At 41.6% G+C, this 19096-nt stretch overlaps 1 protein-coding gene and 1 long non-coding RNA gene across 2 annotated transcripts; one reads left to right on the top strand and one right to left on the bottom strand.

Moving 5' to 3' along the window:
• Positions 1 to 284: 284 nt before the first annotated feature.
• On the top strand, positions 285 to 13145 carry LOC119890970 (GDP-fucose protein O-fucosyltransferase 1-like). The gene is made up of 9 exons (XM_038702344.1): positions 285 to 482; positions 5999 to 6569; positions 7108 to 8329; positions 8930 to 9203; positions 9304 to 10678; positions 10885 to 11027; positions 11375 to 11924; positions 12026 to 12646; positions 12841 to 13145. The coding sequence occupies exons 1-3, from the start codon at positions 285 to 287 to the stop codon at positions 7212 to 7214; spliced, it is 876 nt and encodes a 291-aa protein (XP_038558272.1). The 3' UTR covers positions 7215 to 8329; positions 8930 to 9203; positions 9304 to 10678; positions 10885 to 11027; positions 11375 to 11924; positions 12026 to 12646; positions 12841 to 13145.
• A 1093-nt stretch (positions 13146 to 14238) lies between these two features.
• LOC119890969 lies at positions 14239 to 18024 on the bottom strand. Its single transcript, XR_005442376.1, has 4 exons — positions 17720 to 18024; positions 15218 to 15265; positions 14557 to 14652; positions 14239 to 14479 (listed from the first exon to the last, which is right to left on the bottom strand). It is a non-coding gene; the product is annotated as an uncharacterized LOC119890969 (long non-coding RNA).
• Between the last annotated feature and the right edge of the window lie 1072 nt (positions 18025 to 19096).

The raw sequence follows: 19096 nt of genomic DNA, 5'->3' as shown, positions 1-19096 counted from the left end.
GTTTGTCCTTCTCTCTTTTCTGTGCCTACGCCTGAAGAAGACCCACCTGGGTCGAAACGTCGCGCGAATAGGCACATTGCAATTAATTACTAATAATTATTAAAAAATTAAAAGTTAATTAAAGTGTTAAAAAAAACACATAAAAAACAAAACAGTTATTTCACACTTCAGTTTTAAATAACTATATTTCCTATTGATTATACGATACCTACTTATTATTTCAATTTTATTAGTATTATTATTTTTGTTTTCCTTCTCGTGGTATACACGAACAAGTTTGGATCATGGGCTCTGCTCAGGATGCAGGATGGACAGTGGTGCACTACGGGAAGAAGCACGGGTACTCCCGTAATCGCACCCTCTTTGATAATCAGCCACGAGATTTTCGTGAGCGACCTCAGTACCAGGCCTCCTGGAACCGTGGGGGGGGTGGCATCCGAGGGACGGACCGTGCACCTCCTGTCTCCCGCCGTGGGGGACAGGTTCAGTTTTCTATCCCTAACCCTAACCCTAACCCTAACCCTAGCGCAGAGGTAATGCACCTTTGTGGCTTTTATAAGGTGAAATGTGGAGTTGGGAGGTGTTTTTCACTTTCTGGGGTCTCTGGAGGCGCATCACAGGACAGTGCACCAGACTGGCTAACGCAGAGCTTTGTAAGTCGTTAGCCAGTACTTTTCCCCTCCTCCTAACCAGCCAGTGCCGTGTGTGTCATTCTGGAGCTTTCCCTGGTGAGTGAGGACATCCTTACCTAGCTGCAACACCTAAACTTAACATCAGTGATTATTGTGACCCACTGGAAATTTAAAATTCTCAAGCAGGAGAAGGCTAAGAAGTGAATTGGATTTTAATCGTCAGACACCCAAATAGGGTGCAGATTGCAAAATTAGCAGATATTATTTGATCAATGGCCTCAAGCTGAAGAGAACAACAAGAAAACACTTACCTCAAACTAGAAAAAAGGAAAATACTTACCGTTTTTGAACCAAATTAAAGGGAAACCTAAGGAAAGGACATTTAAAGGGACCACTCTGTCATGCCTGATGAAGGACAAGCCGCCCTCCGAAACGTTGCAACAAGGCAGAGTGAAGCAGGACCAAGTCGGCCTGAATTAAAGATAAATGAATCAACAGCTACAGGACCCGTGGAGTCCAATTTTTTGAACCAGCGCAGAGGTAATGCACCTTTGTGGCTTTTATAAGGTGAAATGTGGAGTTGGGAGGTGTTTTTCACTTTCTGGGGACTCTGAAGGCACATCACAGGACCGTGCACCAGTCTGGCTAACGCTAAGCTACGTAAGTCGTTAGCCAGTACTTTTCCCCTCCTCCTAACCAGCCAGTGCCGTGTGTGTCATTCTGGAGCTTTCCCTGGTGAGTGAGGACATCCTTACCTAGCTGCAACACCTAAACTTAACATCAGTGATTATTGTGACCCACTGGAAATTTAAAATTCTCAAGCAGGAGAAGGCTAAGAAGTGAATTGGATTTTAATCGTCAGACACCCAAATAGGGTGCAGATTGCAAAATTAGCAGATATATTTTGATCAATGGCCTCAAGCTGAAGAGAACAACAAGAAAACACTTACCTCAAACTAGAAAAAAGGAAAATACTTACCGTTTTTGAACCAAATTAAAGGGAAACCTAAGGAAAAGGACATTTAAAGGGACCACTCTGTCATGCCTGATGAAGGACAAGCCGCCCTCCGAAACGTTGCAACAAGGCAGAGTGAAGCAGGACCAAGTCGGCCTGAATTAAAGATAAATGAATCAACAGCTACAGGACCCGTGGAGTCCAATTTTTTGAACCAGCGCAGAGGTAATGCACCTTTGTGGCTTTTATAAGGTGAAATGTGGAGTTGGGAGGTGTTTTTCACTTTCTGGGGACTCTGAAGGCACATCACAGGACCGTGCACCAGTCTGGCTAACGCTAAGCTACGTAAGTCGTTAGCCAGTACTTTTCCCCTCCTCCTAACCAGCCAGTGCCGTGTGTGTCATTCTGGAGCTTTCCCTGGTGAGTGAGGACATCCTTACCTAGCTGCAACACCTAAACTTAACATCAGTGATTATTGTGACCCACTGGAAATTTAAAATTCTCAAGCAGGAGAAGGCTAAGAAGTGAATTGGATTTTAATCGTCAGACACCCAAATAGGGTGCAGATTGCAAAATTAGCAGATATTATTTTGATCAATGGCCTCAAGCTGAAGAGAACAACAAGAAAACACTTACCTCAAACTAGAAAAAAGGAAAATACTTACCGTTTTTGAACCAAATTAAAGGGAAACCTAAGGAAAAGGACATTTAAAGGGACCACTCTGTCATGCCTGATGAAGGACAAGCCGCCCTCCGAAACGTTGCAACAAGGCAGAGTGAAGCAGGACCAAGTCGGCCTGAATTAAAGATAAATGAATCAACAGCTACAGGACCCGTGGAGTCCAATTTTTTGAACCAGCGCAGAGGTAATGCACCTTTGTGGCTTTTATAAGGTGAAATGTGGAGTTGGGAGGTGTTTTTCACTTTCTGGGGACTCTGAAGGCACATCACAGGACCGTGCACCAGTCTGGCTAACGCTAAGCTACGTAAGTCGTTAGCCAGTACTTTTCCCCTCCTCCTAACCCTAACGATATTTAATTGGAGAGGCAGAACCTCGGGAAAGGCTCTTTTACATATTGCCTAAGATCCATAAGGATCCTGAAAAGTGGACTGTCCCATTTGAAGTCCCCCGGGGAGACCAATTGTCTCTGATTGTGGGAGCGAGACTTATTTTACAGCCGAATATCTGGATTATTACTTGAACCCATTATCAACAAAACACCCTGCCTATGTGAGAGACACTTATCATTTTGTGGAAATTGTACATAGTTTGAGGATCCCATCTGAGTTTTTCTTCTTTTCTATGGATGTTAACAATCTGTATACAAACATCCCTATTGAAGCTGGCATCCAGTGTGTAAAAAATATCTTTCAGAAATACCCAGATCCAAAACGACCAGATGAGGAGCTCTTGGAGCTTTTAGTCATTAATCTAACCAGAAATGATTTTATGTTTAATGGAAACTACTATTTGCAGATTAAAGGGACGGCTATGGGCAAGAAGTTTGCCCCGGCTTATGCCAACATTTTATGGCTGATTGGGAGAGTCAAGCCCTTTTAAAAGGAGATAAGAAGCCAGCATATTATTTTCGCTATTTAGACGATATTTGGGGAATTTGGGTGGGATCTAAACAGGAATTTGATCAGTTTGTACAGGTATTGAATTCCCATGATCCTTCCATTCAACTGAAGACAGAGTTGAACAAACAGTCAATTGACTTTTTGGATACTACTGTTTTTAAAGGTCCAAATTTTACCAGTAATTCCAAATTGGATATAAAAGTGTTTTTTAAAAGCACAGATACCCATGCACTGCTTCATAAAGACAGTTTCCATCCTAAGCACACTTTTAAGGGCATTGTCAAGTCACAAATTCTTCGATTCAAGCGGATCTGCACCAGGGATGCAGATTTTGGGAAGCAGTTGGAATTTTATTTAAATTCTTACGGAAGAGAAGGTACTCCAGGTCCTTCTTGAGGAATTGCCTTAAGACCTTCCAAAATAGGAAAGAGAGAGAGGATGGGAGTTCAATTCCTCTGATAACTACGTTCTCCTCGGTTGGAAAGGTCTTAAATAATAAACTCAAATCCAACTTTGAGGACATATTAGGACAGAGCAACATAATGGCTGGCTCCAGGGTGATTTCGGCCTATAGGAGAAATAGGAATCTAAGAGATATCCTGGTTCAGGCAAAGTTGCCATCCTTAAACAGAGATAAATTATTGATGTTGGAATCACAGTTTGCTAGATTAAAATTTGTTAGGAATAATAAGAATAAGACTATTCACAGGATTTCACAGGGATTTAGCCCTAGGTCAAAGAATTGTGTTTATGTTATTTTTTGCACAATGTGTCATGTTCAGTATGTGGGTGAAACCAAAAATTCTTTGTCTACACGTATGGTTCAGCACAGATACAACATCAGAAATAAGAAAGAAATGGACACACTTCTGGTGAAACACTTTTTAGAACATGGTTTATTGTCTATGAGAATTGCTGGATTGCAGAGGAATATTACTTGGTCAGATTTGGAGAGAAAAAGAGAGAAAGGCAGTGGATTTTTTTATTGGGGACTATGAAACCATTTGGGTTAAATGTTAAATATAATTAATGTCAGATTACTTACCTGTTATATACCTATTACTTACCTTCACTGTTTACAGCTACTATTCTTTGAACCCTAACCTATCGGTTATCCTAACCTTAACCTTAACCCCATATTTGCCATTTTAATCCCTGATACTTACCTTTTTTTCTCTGCAACATCAATACTTACCTGACTCCTAACCTATCGGTTATTCTAACCCTAACCTCACACATTGCTGGCAATTAATTCTTTACACTTATTTTTTAGAATATTACATTTATTTTTTAAGATAAAAAGTCCTAACCTCAGTTGGAATTGCAATACTTACCTTTTTCCTACTTTTAACTGCAACTTTTATACTTACCTTTATACTTACTTGGTATTAATTTAAGGCTTACCTTTTATGCTTAAAAACAGCACTGGATTTCAAGGACACGAAACATTTATACTATTATCTAACATGGACTTTAACCACTAAAAATTGTTAAAACATAATGAAAGGGATACTCACCAGCAGGATTACAAGTTTCAAATCATTTTAGAGTTTTTTGTGTTTATAATTGTCTTAAAAACACTGTTTACTGAGGGAAAAGACCGGACACGAAATTTGAGGCCACAAGGGGGCGGAGCCGGCACATGAGTGAGTGTGGAAGGGAGGGGGGAGAGGGAGAATTCATTTCTCCTTCAAACCTCTCACAAGCAACAGCTCAGGAGAGAGTTCAGTGTGCTAAAAAAGACCTGAAGAAGACCCTTTGCGGGTCGAAACGTTGTCATTTATTTTGCACACTTTTTGTTTATTGTAAATAGTTCTTTTTTGGTTTTTTGAAAATAAATATATATTAATTTTAAAGAGACTCTCTCTTGTCGTGTTTTGGAGTTAGTTTTTTTTGGAGTTAGTTTTTAAACATTCTAAGATGTATGGATGGACAGAGGTCCGCTACGGGAGACGCCGTCAGCGGGCCCGTGAACCTCCTTGGGACCGGGGTTACGGGAGGTCCGAGGGCTGGATGGACCGTGCACCCTCCTTCCCTTTTCGGAGGGAGACAGTCCCCTTCCCTAACCCCTAACCCCTAACCCTAACCCTAACCAGCCAGCGCCGTGTGTGTCCTCTAGAGGGCTCCATGGAGGTTGGGGACACCCTAACCTAGCCCAAACCCCTAACCTTAACCTACATATACATATATAATTCCCCTCAACTGCCTTTGAACGGTAGGACAGAAAAACTGAAATTAACTCTGCTAACCCTGGCCCATGTCGTCACATAGTGGGGAGTGTCGTACTCATATTACAAGAACATATGTAGTTGAGAAAATTAAGCAAAAGGTTTCATGCTTGCACTCAGTGGTAAGGTTTTGAAAAACCAGTCAACTGGTCCAGCTGATTAAATACACTGCTGTCGACTCACTGTTGACTTAGTTCTAAACTAGAGGTAATCTCAGTTAAGTCCAACTGAAATTGACTCTGCCAACCCTGGCCCATGTTTCGCTAGATGACCTTGCAAAGCCGGCTTTACAATGTCCGCCACGGCTCTGTCCTTGCCAATGCGACTGGTTCCCCGCCCCTGGCTCCAGACTGGGGACTGTGTCCAGTCTGATCAGAGACTCAGAAAACCCTCCCGGCGAAACAAGTTTCATTTAGCTGGCACCCACGATTGAGGATCATCACATAATAATCGTGGCTATTACCCCCTTACCTCTTTATTTAAATTATGTTCTTGTTGAGATCATGTTGCTGCATTTGTGACTTTGCCTTTTCAAAAGTTTCTTTGCATGAACGTTTCTTTTTTCCCCCTAACCCTTCCCTAACCCTAAGAAATGAAACACAATTGCGGTGAAAAGACGAGCATGCTATACTCTCACAGTGACATGTTTACTTTCATCACTTCTGCTGCACACTTGTCGGACTTTTGCTGAAGATTTGAAGTGGGATGAGAACGGCTACATGTTGTACTGCCCGTGCATGGGTCGTTTTGGAAACCAGCAGACCCTGGCAGTCCCTCCCTGGATAGTGTATCGCCACCACACACAACCTTACACCAATGTTCATGTTCCCTACAGGGAGTTCTTCCAGCTGGAGGCCTTGTCTGCCTACCACCGTGTGGTCAGTTTTGAGGACTTCAGGGAGGAGCTGGCTCCCAAGTACTGGCCCACGGGACAGAGGAAAGCATACTGCTTTGAGACTTCTGCACAGCGGAGTGCAGACAAGAAATCCTGTCCTATGAAGGATGGAAACCTGTTTGGTCCATTTTGGGATAATGTCGGTGTGGAATTCGACAAGTCTGTTTTGTCTGGTGGCATTTCTTTCAGTGCCTACCACCAACCTCAGTGGATAAACAAGTTCCCTCCTTCAGAGCACCCTTTCCTGGCACTGTCTGGGTCTCCCATCCAGTTCCCAGTGATAGAAATTTATTTATTTTATTTTTATGTTTTAATTTTTTAACACATACGCATGCTTACTGTTTTATCATTTATTTTAATTTTAATATATTTTTATTTTTTTAACACACACACGCTTACTGTTCTATTTATTTATTTAATTGAAATTTTTTAACACACACTTACTGTTTATTTATTTATTTTATTTTTAATACATATATTTTTTAACACACACACGCTTACTGTTGTGTATGTTTATTTATTTTTAATATATTTATTTAACACACACACAACACACACGCTTACTGTTTTGTTTATTCATTTATTTTTAATATTTTTTAACACACACACACACTTACTGTTTTATTTATTTATTTAATTTTAATTTTAAATATTTCTAATTTTTTTTAACACAAACACACATATGATTTGATTACTTTACGCTTTAATTACTTGTTTAATGAAATGGTTGATTGTTCTTATGTTGTATGTATGATGCTTTGGCAATATTCTTGTTACACATTCATGCCAATAAAGCTAATTTGAATTGAATTGAATTCATAGAAGAGCATGTGGGCCTGCAGCACTACATGGTGTGGTCAGAATATATGGTAAAGGAGGGGGAAGAGCACTTTAAGATGGTAACAGCTGACCCTGAGCTGTGACAGACTATGATGTTTATTTTAGGAGAGGCCCCCGATTTGTCCATCTAGATGCCTGTCATGTTTCTATAATTTTGACAGGTGACGGGCACCGGTGTTGTTCCGATTGTGTGTGTTTTCTAGTTATGGCGAGATGAAGCTTCAACACTAAAGCTTTCCATCCAGTTGGTTCACTCATGGGCCGAAGCTTCACGGTGCTTGATTTGCTCTAGTGTGCCATCCAGTGGACAATAAATGTAAAACAGGCAGAGTGATTATAATGGCAACACGGCTTTGGTGTGTGAAGCTTTGAATTGAATGAATTAATAAATGATGTTTGTAATGCCAATTCATGACTGATTAGCTTTTTAATAAGGTGTGTCTCAGACATAAGTTGATAAACTTTTTCAGTCATTTAAAATGAGCTGTTGATAAAAATCTAATTGTGTTAAATTTCAAGTTCAGAAGTACATAAAATGTTGATGAGGGTCCATTGCATTTTGCTGCTCCTTTCGAATCGCACGCCAAACCCGCAAACCATTTCCTGAATCGGTCAGTACGGCCGGCTCGCGAGGCTTCGAACGTCACCACATACTAATCAACACAAGCCTCCATACGCGCTTCACAAAAATCATCCCGCATCACTGAACACGCGCTTCGAAGCCTCGAGGCACATCACTAGTGTTTCTTGTGGAGGCAGCGACCAGCGGCAGAAGAAAGAAAAGTCTCATTTAATGAATGTACAGAGACAGTCAGCAGCCCGGCTGGTTTATAAGTTTGTTGTACTGTGTGTGAGAGCTGATAGTCTGCAGATAGCAACAGGTTAGCACCATCGCTAACAGCAAGCTAACGTCGGAGGAACACCGGAGCCCCGGACAGCGCCGCTTGTGACCGGCTGTTAGCGTCATGTCTTCATCTTCATCTTTCTAAGACGATTGCACAACGTGACAACAGCGGGAGGCACCTGGACGATGCTGTCAAACTGGGCTGCGCCAACAGGCGCTCCACTGAGCAGCACACCAAACACTGCGGGGCCAAGACGAGTCGGCGGGCTGTCTGAGAAACTTCAGTCAGCCAGAAGTTTGGCCAGAGGAAACACCGCCGAGCTGCCTTGCTCCTCGCGTGGGGCCTCAGCTCTGGTGAGTGAAAGCTACGTCCTATAATGGAGCCATGCTGTTTGTTGACATGTTAAAAAACACAGAAGCAAGAGAGAGTATGCTAGTTTTACTGGTATCTATGTTTTATGACACTGCTGAAATTGGTTGTTAAAAAGTTGGATATTTCAAGAATAACTATCCTAGTTGTTTGTAACAAGAATAACACCAAACATAGTATGTTTACAAATATCGTATATTTCAGCATGAATTTAAAGAAAAAATATTTATGCTCCATGATGTCTGTAATCTTGTTAGTAGGCTTGTTCCCAGTAAATGTTTTGTTCCTCCCCGTCAGTGCACTCCTACAAATAAAAGCTGTATTTATCTTTTTAAGGAAAGGGTCAACTTACCTATTTAAAGAACAATTAATTGCCTAACACAAACAGATAATACATCAAACAGGATTTTTATGGAATGTTAACTGAACTGGTTTTAGTCTACGGACATTAGACAGTTTTAACGTTAAAATAAGAAACCAAAGTAATTCATTGTGTCATGCCTTAACTCACATTTTTATGTAGTATTCAACTCTATATACTGCATAATAGAATTCCTGAAATTCAGTTATGGCTTTTGGTTTAGTGTGCCACCCCAGGATTTTCAGCCACCCCAGGGAAAATTTTCTGGGGGCGACCCTGAGCAAAAGCCCAGGTGTAGTGTCATCTCAAAGTGGAGGAGCAAGGATGAGATTAGAGTTTCCATCAGCAGTGCCACCACCTGGAGCCATCTCCCCCAGAGGAGGCCACCGACCCCGGGGTCACACCATCTCAGTGTCAGCCGCCTCCTCCAGGAGGGAGAGGGACCACAGTCGACCCAGACCCAGTAACACGGAGAAGATCGCTGGACTGAGCCCCAGGTACTCGAACATAATAAAAAAAATGTTATTCCATCTCTCATATGTGTTGTAAATGCCACTTTATAAACAACAGCCTTGTTAATTTTGTGCTTGTGTCCAGCAACATGGAGAACATCGCCATTCCTCTGCCATCCAGCGGAAAGAGACTCCTGCAAAGTGGAGACAAGAGCGACAGTGATTAAGAAGCTCGTCGCTCGTTCGTCTCTTTCTCCCTCCAAGCCAGTGGGTTTATTTCAGGTTTTTCTCTCGGTCTACTACTTTTTGTCTCCTCTAGCTTTGTCTTCCTCCAGCTGTACCACTCTCCTTTCTTTGGGGATAAAGCCAACAAGCCGCGGCTGCTGCCCAAAACTGAGGTTAGTTGACCTCTCTGACTGACCTGGAATCTGCTCCAGTGCGTCGTATAAAGTGTTGTTCACTGCGTTTAATCGCTGTGGCAGGTGAGTGACCAGATGCCTCCTTGTGACACCCATAAGATCGGAGTGGTGTTTGCAGGAGCCGGTCAGGTGAGAATATGATTGAATATTACGGTCAACTCATTCATACACTCTCTGACTTTATACCTTCATCCTCTCCACTTCCTCCAGGTTAACAATAAGGTTGCCATTCTATCAAATGAGTATGGTTCGAACCGCTACTCTGCCTTCCTAACAGGCCTGGGAAAATTAATCCAGGGGGGGGGGGGGTGATTGAGTGATGGAGGTGGGAGAGAGGACTAATCTTGAAAACTTTTACAGAGAAACTTCTCTCACCAGAGCAGATCTGCTCCTCGGTCCAGCAGTGGCACTAAAATGCTACTATTGTTGCCATTATTTGTCTAAAGCACTGAGTCACCGACACAGATTCCTCGTGTAAGTCTAACCTTGTAGGTTTTCTCTAATGTGTCTTTCAGAAGCTGGAAAGAAAGGAACCAGCCAATGAAAAAGCCTGGCAACAAAGAGTCAAGATAGTGAGGAAGCAGCTCCGTGTGGTGAGGCTGCCAGGGAAATTACTGCAGCTGGTGGATCCTCACCACCACCCCCACAGCCTCATGTTGCCGGGTGACCACCTACTGCTGGTTGTCCCTCACAGGACAGCGGGCGGCTCAGTGGAGACGGCAGAGAGTTTATTATACTACTAGCACCCTGATGGGTTTTCCCTTTTAGCTTTAAGATATTTGAAGGAAAAATAAGAACCCCACCCCTACCCCTAACTTTTTTCCCCACACAGAGACAGTGGCTGTTCCCTGCCCACCTCCGAGTAGTCCTCAGTAGACACCAATGCGCATGAGCCTTTTCAGCAGGTGCAACCAAGTTTTCTTTTGACGTGACAGGAAGCTTCCTCCGGTTAACAAAGCCGTGCTCGTCCTGTCTGAACCACGGAACAAAGTCGACCTGATGGCCGATGATCAGTCCAGTTTACCCTTCCCCTAACTTTTCCCCCAACACAGAGGCAGTGGCTGTTCCCTGCCCACCTCCGAGAAGAGAAGGAGAGAGGGAGTGAGTGTCTGTCTGGCTCTGATGTCAGTGTTTGTAGGTTGAATTGACTGAAGGTCATGTTCATGTGTTTGCATGACTGCCTTTGTGTTTGTTTGTAAAATCTACATTCAAGTACACAGTAAGAATCAAATGTTGATCAGAGATTGAGTTTTTGTGTGCATGTATCCACCTATAACCCACTTGGTTGTTGATGTGTCCTGCTGTAGACTCTGGTGGTGGTGCTGGAGAGGAGGTCAGGGGTCACCACAGCACACACCCCGTCTGATTGGCCAGAGAGTGAAGAGTCTGAGCCAATGACCTCAGATCCCATCTTCATTCAAAGACCCCGCCGCCTGGAACGCTCAGCAGGGTAGGTAGTTGGTGCACTCTTTGTATTTTTGTTTTTCTCCACACACAAACTACCACGTGTACTACAGCATGCTAAGTAATAAAGACAACACATACATTTTCATTCACATGGCTTGTTGTGGCCGTACTGTCTCTAACCACATACAAGCTGTGAAAAGATGAAAATAGTATTCACAAGCATCTCCACCGCTTGTTGTTAATCATCCACACTCCTATTAAGTGGGTTTCCCCACCCTTGTTTCTGCATAATCACACGCCCACCAGTGTTTTTATTCTGCACATTACTAACCGTTCTGTGGTTCGGCATGTTTTATCTGTAAAATAGTCTTCTACTTTTTTGTCTTCCAGTCGTACTGCACCTCCAGTCAGGATGATGAAAAGTCGACGCTGGAGGAGGTGAGCGAGGGAGTGATTCCCATTGACCAGCCCGCTCTGGGACCCTCCACACCAGGTAGCCAGGGGCTCGAGCTTCCCTTCCAGACCCACACTCAGTCCCAGGGTCACGGACTTAACAAGTCCAGTTCCTCTCCGGAGCTCCAAACCTTACCTGAAGCTTTTTCTAAGGCCGGTATAGAGTCCCAGACTGCCAGGAGACGCATCGAGGCCCAAAACACCTTCAGACAGCAAGCCTCAGCAGCAGCAGCCTCGTTTTGAGAAAGAGAAGGTGGAGGGAAGCACACAGGGGACTTTAATGGACTGGCAGGTCAGAGTCAAGATGGTGAAAGCCCAGGTGTAGTGTCATCTCAAAGTGGAGAAGCAAGGATGAGATTAGAGTTTCCATCAGCAGTGCAGCCACCTGGAGCCATCTCCCCAGCGGAGGCCACCGACCCCGGGGTCACACCATCTCAGTGTCAGCACCTTCATCCAACATGGAGAAGATCGCTGGACTGAGCCCCAGGTACTCCAACATAATATAATAATTTTTTATTCCATTTCTCATATGTGTTGTAAATGCCACTCTTTAAACAACGGCCTTGTTAATTTTGTACTTGTGTCCAGCAACATGGAGAAGATAAGCGTTCCTCTGCAATCCAGCGGAAAGAGGCTCATGCAAAGAGCGACAGTGATTAAGAAGCTCGTCGCTTTGAGCTTTCGTGAGAAAACAAACGTCGTCTGTTTCTCCCTCCAAGCCAGTGGGTTTATTTCAGGTTTATATTAGCTATTGGAACCCCTAATCACTGCCTGCCTCAGTTCGCCAGAACTTGATGCAATACCTGTACTGCCTGACCGTTTACTGTTCTCTAAATACAGCTACTACTTATTTATCGGGGTGGGACTTGTGAGGGACTGCATTTAAACAGTGTTAATCTTGGCAGGGATTTTCATTAGTGTTTTAATGGCGCCAAAAAAATGTATGTCGAATAGTTGTCATTTATAATGAATTCATTTTAGTCGATGAAAACTGAAGAGATTTGTCTTTGAATGACATTCTTTTTATTACAGATTGTCTTTGAATGTATAGTGTGTTATGTCTTCAAGGTCCTCAATGTATGACTGTATTTCTTCCTCAGGTCCGTCTGTCTGCAGCACAGATAATGTCCCTGGACAGGGTGCTGATAAGAGAGCTGTCCACCCTTACAAAGCAGACCGGGACCCACCAGCAGGGAGAGGTGCAATCTGGTGAGTTTGAAGTTTACTACCACTACTAATACTTCTACTACTTTGTTTAATGGTTATTGTCAGACTGGGTGGCAGCTCATAGCTATTATGGAATGCTTTAACAGAGAAGCTTCCCTCACCAGAGCAGATCTGCTCCTCATTCGAGCAGTGCCACTAATATGCTGTTACCATTTTTTCACTAATTGGTCTTTCAGAAGATGGGAAAAGGCAAAAAACAACAAGCCTGGAAAAAAGAAGCCGCTGAAGAGTCAGAGGACAGCACCTCCAGTACGGCGGAGACCTCAGAGCCACCACCAGCTCGTGTTCCTGGGTCCACTAGCTACTCAATGGACACTGCAGAGTGATTTTTTAAATTTTGTTTATGGAATATCTTTTTGGTTTTATGTGTATGTTTTCTTGTTTCATGTTAATATGTTTTTATATTCCTTTCATTGTGGTGTGACTAATCAAATATGTTGAACATGTTCAATTTAATAAATGTTCAATACTTTGAATTTAACACCTTCCTTCTGTCTTTTTTTATTTTAATTGGATATTGTTTATCATTGCTAACATTGTGATATTGTTTATCATTGCTAACATTGTGACTTTTTTAGTGCAGAATTTAGCTCACATGCTGCAGAATACACATTTGGTCACTAGATGGAGCCAAATGAACATCTTAGAACAAAATAACACTAGTCATTGTGTTGTCCTTTTCATGCCATCTACTACACTACATCTGAGGGAAATGGACACAAACTGGGGTTAGAATAAGACAAAGGTCACTCTTGTCAGAATAGGGGGATATATATATATATATATATATATAAACCCTACCCCTGTTCTAGCACAGTGTTGCCTAAACCCAGCTTTCATTATTTTTGAGCACTAATCCTCAAAAGCTAATATTCTTTAGTTTTTGGGGTTGGCGCCCCCCTGCACCCACCACCCCTCGCTCGACCCTCACTGACTCGAAATCCCTTAATCTATGGAGTTCTCCTGGATTCCGATGCGACAGCAGACTATTTCCGTGCTGCTTAACGCTTATTCAATTGCTGTTTAATATCTCAAGTCTTCCTCGATCCTCACACACTTTATCCAAACATTTTTGGTCCTGTATCTGTGGTTATATATTCTGTTACTTCACTGACCTTCCTGTAAAGACACTCGACTTGCAGTGCTTGAACTGTCCTGTCCTAAACGCTAATGCAATAGTCCTTCCAAAGCTGGCTTCTCAAAATGGCCCACCAAGGCCCTGTCCTGTCTGTGGTTACCAGTCTATCTGTGGCTGCCTGTGTGAGGGTTGTTTATTTCTTTTTTTTTTTTTTTACAATTAACCATGTAATTGGCACTACAAATAAATTAAAACTATAAGCAGAATACTGAAAATATTTGTGTGGATGCACTAAAGAGGCCATATTTGTGTGACTGCTGGTAGAGGGTTTCTGCCTGAAACGTCATTCAAAATCAAAACTATTTACAGATTAAATATATCATACACATATCATCTTATACAAAGATACAAGGAGAGGAGTAGATTATTTTCTTTATTTAAACAAAAATATATAAAATATTATATATAATATAATAAAAATGTATGCCTTATTTAAACTATATAAATATATTGCTTTTAAAATTAATCAGGCCATTGGCACTACAATTAAATAAAACAACAAGCAGATACAGAAAGGATTTCAATTCAATGTTAATGTTATAACTAAAGAGGTCATATTTGTCTGACTGCTGAATGTAGAATTTAAAACTTCCTTTATGAACAAATCCATGCCTTCATTGAACTATAAAAAATCAGTCTCCTTCTTCCATGGGCTCATCTTCATCATCTGCAAAGTACTGGAGAAAAAAAAGTAAATAAAAACTGCATATAAGGATGTGAATTTAATTGATTTTTAGTATAGACTATACATTACGTTGTCATCTTCCTCAGGTAATTCAGGAGGAGGAGGATGAGGAGGAGGCACAGGCAGGTGGTGTTCCTCAACAGAGGTGACCCAGAGGTCACTTTCCTGCAAAATGGCACAATACAACAGTTGTTAAACCTGACTGATGCATCACAATTCACAAATATACAATAAACAATACACTGAGATTCCCCCAACTCCAAAATTCCAGCCAGTGATATAGCATTCACTGCCCTGTTTGACATAATTCCACACTGATATTTCAACGCACACTATTCATTGAAATATCAGTATGGAATTATTTAAACAACAATGCTGAGAGCTATATAATTAGGTTGAATGACAAAACTGTCTTTAGTCATGGTGTTAATAATTTTAATCATGTAATATTTTGTAATATATGAAATCCTGGCGTGGTTGCTGTGCTGAAACTGTAAAGGAAAAGTGTAAAAGCTACTTTCATCTCATCCTATTAGGCACAAAGTATTTAAATTAAAATACTCAGAGTGCACTATGGGAAATATCAAAAAGACTTATTTGGCAACACAGTTGTCCACATTATTTAGTCACAAGAGAGCCCAATATTTCATGGAAAATATCCAATGACATGTCAATAATTTATGCATGGTGTAAACATACAGATTTACAAATTTATTTAAGGCATACTTACTGGACTGAAGTCGGTGCCATCTTCCACTCCACTTTTGTCAGCCATTATCTGAAAAAGATGCTCTGTTAAAGACAACTTGTAGAAAGGAAAGGCAAATACATAGCATGCCTTTACAAGCTGCGGTTCACAGATTCAATTCTTTTTTACAATAGTACAGTCTAATTTGTGTGATGCCACGCCCGTTTCTTGCATTTGTAGTTTAGATTAATGCTTTTGCAGGCTTTTGCACCAGCTGAACACGGTAACTTTGAATTAACTCTTAACTGCTAAAATCTTAACTTTCGTTTCACACCAAAACCGCCAGTTAGTTAAAATATAAATATCTTAGGTTGTGATGATGCAACTGAACTTAGTCAACACTAATCAAAACATTGTGGTAGGAATGAACGTTACTAACTAGGGATGGCTTGAGAGAGATTTACAAAAACTATGTGTCCTATCACGTGAAGGACTTATTGTATTACAAGACATGTTCGTCCGACTACTTATCGATTACTACTTATGTATGTTTTTACAGAAGTAAAGATGGCTGTACAACAAGCAAGTATTTTTTTTTGTTAAAAAGGATTCGTGAAGTCCAATTTTTTGAACAAATGCAAAGGTAATGCACTTTTTATATGCAGCAGAGAGCAGGAATTATTTCTGGGTGATAAAAATAGGACAAGTGACATGAAAACACAGGAACGGTACACACAGGGACATTATAACAAGGAAATGCCTAAAGACAAAAGAAAAATTAAAAACCCACTTTGTTTCCAGTTTTGCCTCCCAGCCGCAGACTGTGCTATTTCACAGTTAACCAGCACTTCAGTTTGATGCGACTTTTTGTGGCTGTTATAAGGTGAAATGTGGAGTTTGGAGGTGCTTTTCACTTTCTGGGGACTCTGGAGGCACACCACAGGACCGTGCACCAGTCTGGCTAACGCAAAGCTACGTAAGTCGTTAGCCGGGACTTTTCCCCTCCTCCCCCTACAACTTAATAAAGACTGATCTATGGAGATTCAACGTTTATATCTGAGTTATGGCTGAAAAATTATGTCGTATTGTTTACTTGGAGAAAACAAAATGTCTTTCGGATTTTATTTCTTACATCAAAATAATTTACCAGGAAATCATAGTTTGTGCCTTTCTAAGTAAAATGTTTAAAGCTTAAAAAAAAGAAAAAAAAAGAAAAAGTGGAGTCCAATTTCTTGAACCAGCTGAGGTAATACATTTTTGTGTCTGTATTATGTGAAATGTGGAGTTTGGAGGTGCTTTTCACTTTCTGTAGACTCACAGGACAGTGCAGCAGACTGGCTAACGCAGAGCTTTGTAAGTCGTTAGCCAGCTCTTTTTCCCTTATCCTAACCCCCCGCTGGAAATTCCACCCCGAGTCCAACGCTGCACCTTCCTATCAAAAGTTATTTGTGTCGCTAGCCCGAGTGATGGTAGCGTTTACCCTATATCTTAACCCTGTAATGAAACTTTTGGAAAAGAACAACTGAAAGATGTGTAAATAGTGCTTTTCACTTTCTGGGGACTCTGGAAGCACACCACAGGCCCGTGCACCAGTCTGGCTAACGCAAAGCTACGTAAGTCGTTAGCCGGGACTTTTCCCCTCCTCCTAACCCCCTTACCTTAACAATTAAGAAAACAACTTAATAAAGACTGATCTATGGAGATTCAACGTTTATATCTGAGTTATGGCTGAAAAATTATGTCGTATTGTTTACTTGGAGAAAACAAAATGTCTTTCGGATTTTATTTCTTACATCAAAATAATTTACCAGGAAATCATAGTTTGTGCCTTTCTAAGTAAAATGTTTAAAGCTTAAAAAAAAGAAAAAAAAAGAAAAAGTGGAGTCCAATTTCTTGAACCAGCTGAGGTAATACATTTTTGTGTCTGTATTATGTGAAATGTGGAGTTTGGAGGTGCTTTTCACTTTCTGTAGACTCACAGGACAGTGCAGCAGACTGGCTAACGCAGAGCTTTGTAAGTCGTTAGCCAGCTCTTTTTCCCTTATCCTAACCCCCCCGCTGGAAATTCCACCCCGAGTCCAACGCTGCACCTTCCTATCAAAAGTTATTTGTGTCGCTAGCCCGAGCGTTTACCCTATATCTTAACCCTGTAATGAAACTTTTGGAAAAGAACAACTGAAAGATGTGTAAATAGTTTGACTTTTGTTTGTTTTGAAGAAGGAACCAGCGCAGAGGTAATGCACTTTTGTGGCTGTTATGAGGTGAAATGTGGAGTTTGGAGGTGCTTTTCACTTTCTGGGGACTCTGGAGGCACACCACAGGACCGTGCACCAGTCTGGCTAACGCTAAGCTACGTAAGTCGTTAGCCGGGACTTTTCCCCTCCTCCTAACCAGCCAGCGCCGTGTGTGTCATTCTGGAGCTTTCCCTGGAGAGTGAGGGCATCCTTCCCTAGCCGCAACACCTAAACTTAACATCAGTAATTATTGTGACCCACTGGAAATCAAAATAGAAAACATATTTGTTAAACCATCATGCACGTTTACCTTCCATCGACCCGAGAGGCTGGAGGCCCCCGGGGAGATCGGTCACGTGGCTTATTTGCTGTTGGATAGGAAGTTTTCTCGCTTCCTGTCTTGTCTCTGCTGGATGTTTGCCACGTGAAAATGAGAGGCATTGAGCTATTTTAGGAGAAACAAAAACAAACAAGATGAGAAAGAGTGAAATGACTGTGATGTTATAGATTAGGAGAAATTGCTGCAGTGATCCCTCTCTGCGTGCACAGTGCATTCATTAAAAATCCTGACGTTCCAACCTGGAAACCTAAAAGATAAAGCCTCAAGCTGAAGAAATAAAACTAAGAAAAGATAAAGCCTCAAGCTGAAGAAATAAAACACTTACCGTGTTCGAACCTCATTCAAGTGAAACCTAAAGAAAAAGGAAACTTAAAGATGCCACTCTGTAAAGCCTGATGACCTTTGTAAGCCGTTAGCCAGCTCTTTTCCCCTTCACCTAACCAGCGCCGTGTGTGTCCTCTAGAGGGCTCCATGGAGGTTGGGGAAACCCTAACCTAGCCCAAACCCCTAATCTTGACCTACATATACATATATAATTCCCCTCAACTGCCTTTGAATGGTAGGAGAGAAAAACTGAAATTAACTCTGCTAGCCCTGGCCCATGTCGTCACATAGTGGGAAGTGTCGTACTCATATTGCAAGAACATTATAGTTGAGAAAATTAAGCAAAAGGTTTCATGCTTGCACTCAGTGGTAAGGTTTTGAAAAACTGGTCCAGCTGATTAAATACACTGCTGCAAACACTGTTCACTTATTACTAAACTAGAGGTAATCTCAGTTAAGTCCAGTTTTGAATGATGCCACAATCAATATTCTGAGTAGAAGAGTTTGAATGAGTGACATTTACCCACACGGACCTTGGCAAGAACAAATGGCCTTAAACATTGCCCTGATTTCTGCAGACACCAAATGGGCATCCCCATTTAGGCACTTGGAATCAGACTGCTCTCTCCATCTCTCTTTAAAATATAAGCCTTCAAAGTGATTGCAGATTTGAGTCTATGGCCCACTCGATAGATGAGAATCTGGAATCATTTGCTCCCTTCATAACTCATCGATACTTGTACCTAGAATACAGCAGTCTTCAAGCTTTTATTGGTGCTTGAAATCTACCCGTTCCTTCAATCAGTTTTTGAAATATCAGCCTTTGAAATGCACCCAAAATTTCATCCATATAATTGCAATGGATGAGAATCCAGAATCATTTCGTCCTTCAATAACTCAATATTACTTTTACCTAGAGTGATGCAGGTACCTGTCTTAGATACAGCAATCTACAACCTTCCATTGGTACTCACAATGAGTAAGCTCTCTCATTCTGTCTTTAAAATATCAACATTTGTCAAT

The sequence above is a fragment of the Micropterus salmoides genome, unplaced genomic scaffold (assembly GCF_014851395.1).
Source record: "Micropterus salmoides isolate LMB-PRFRI ecotype aquatic unplaced genomic scaffold, ASM1485139v1 Ms_hic_scaffold_632, whole genome shotgun sequence".
NCBI lineage: Eukaryota > Metazoa > Chordata > Actinopteri > Centrarchiformes > Centrarchidae > Micropterus > Micropterus salmoides.
The sequence above is the reverse complement of the archived record's forward strand: the minus strand, read 5'-3'. Positions and strand labels throughout refer to the sequence as shown.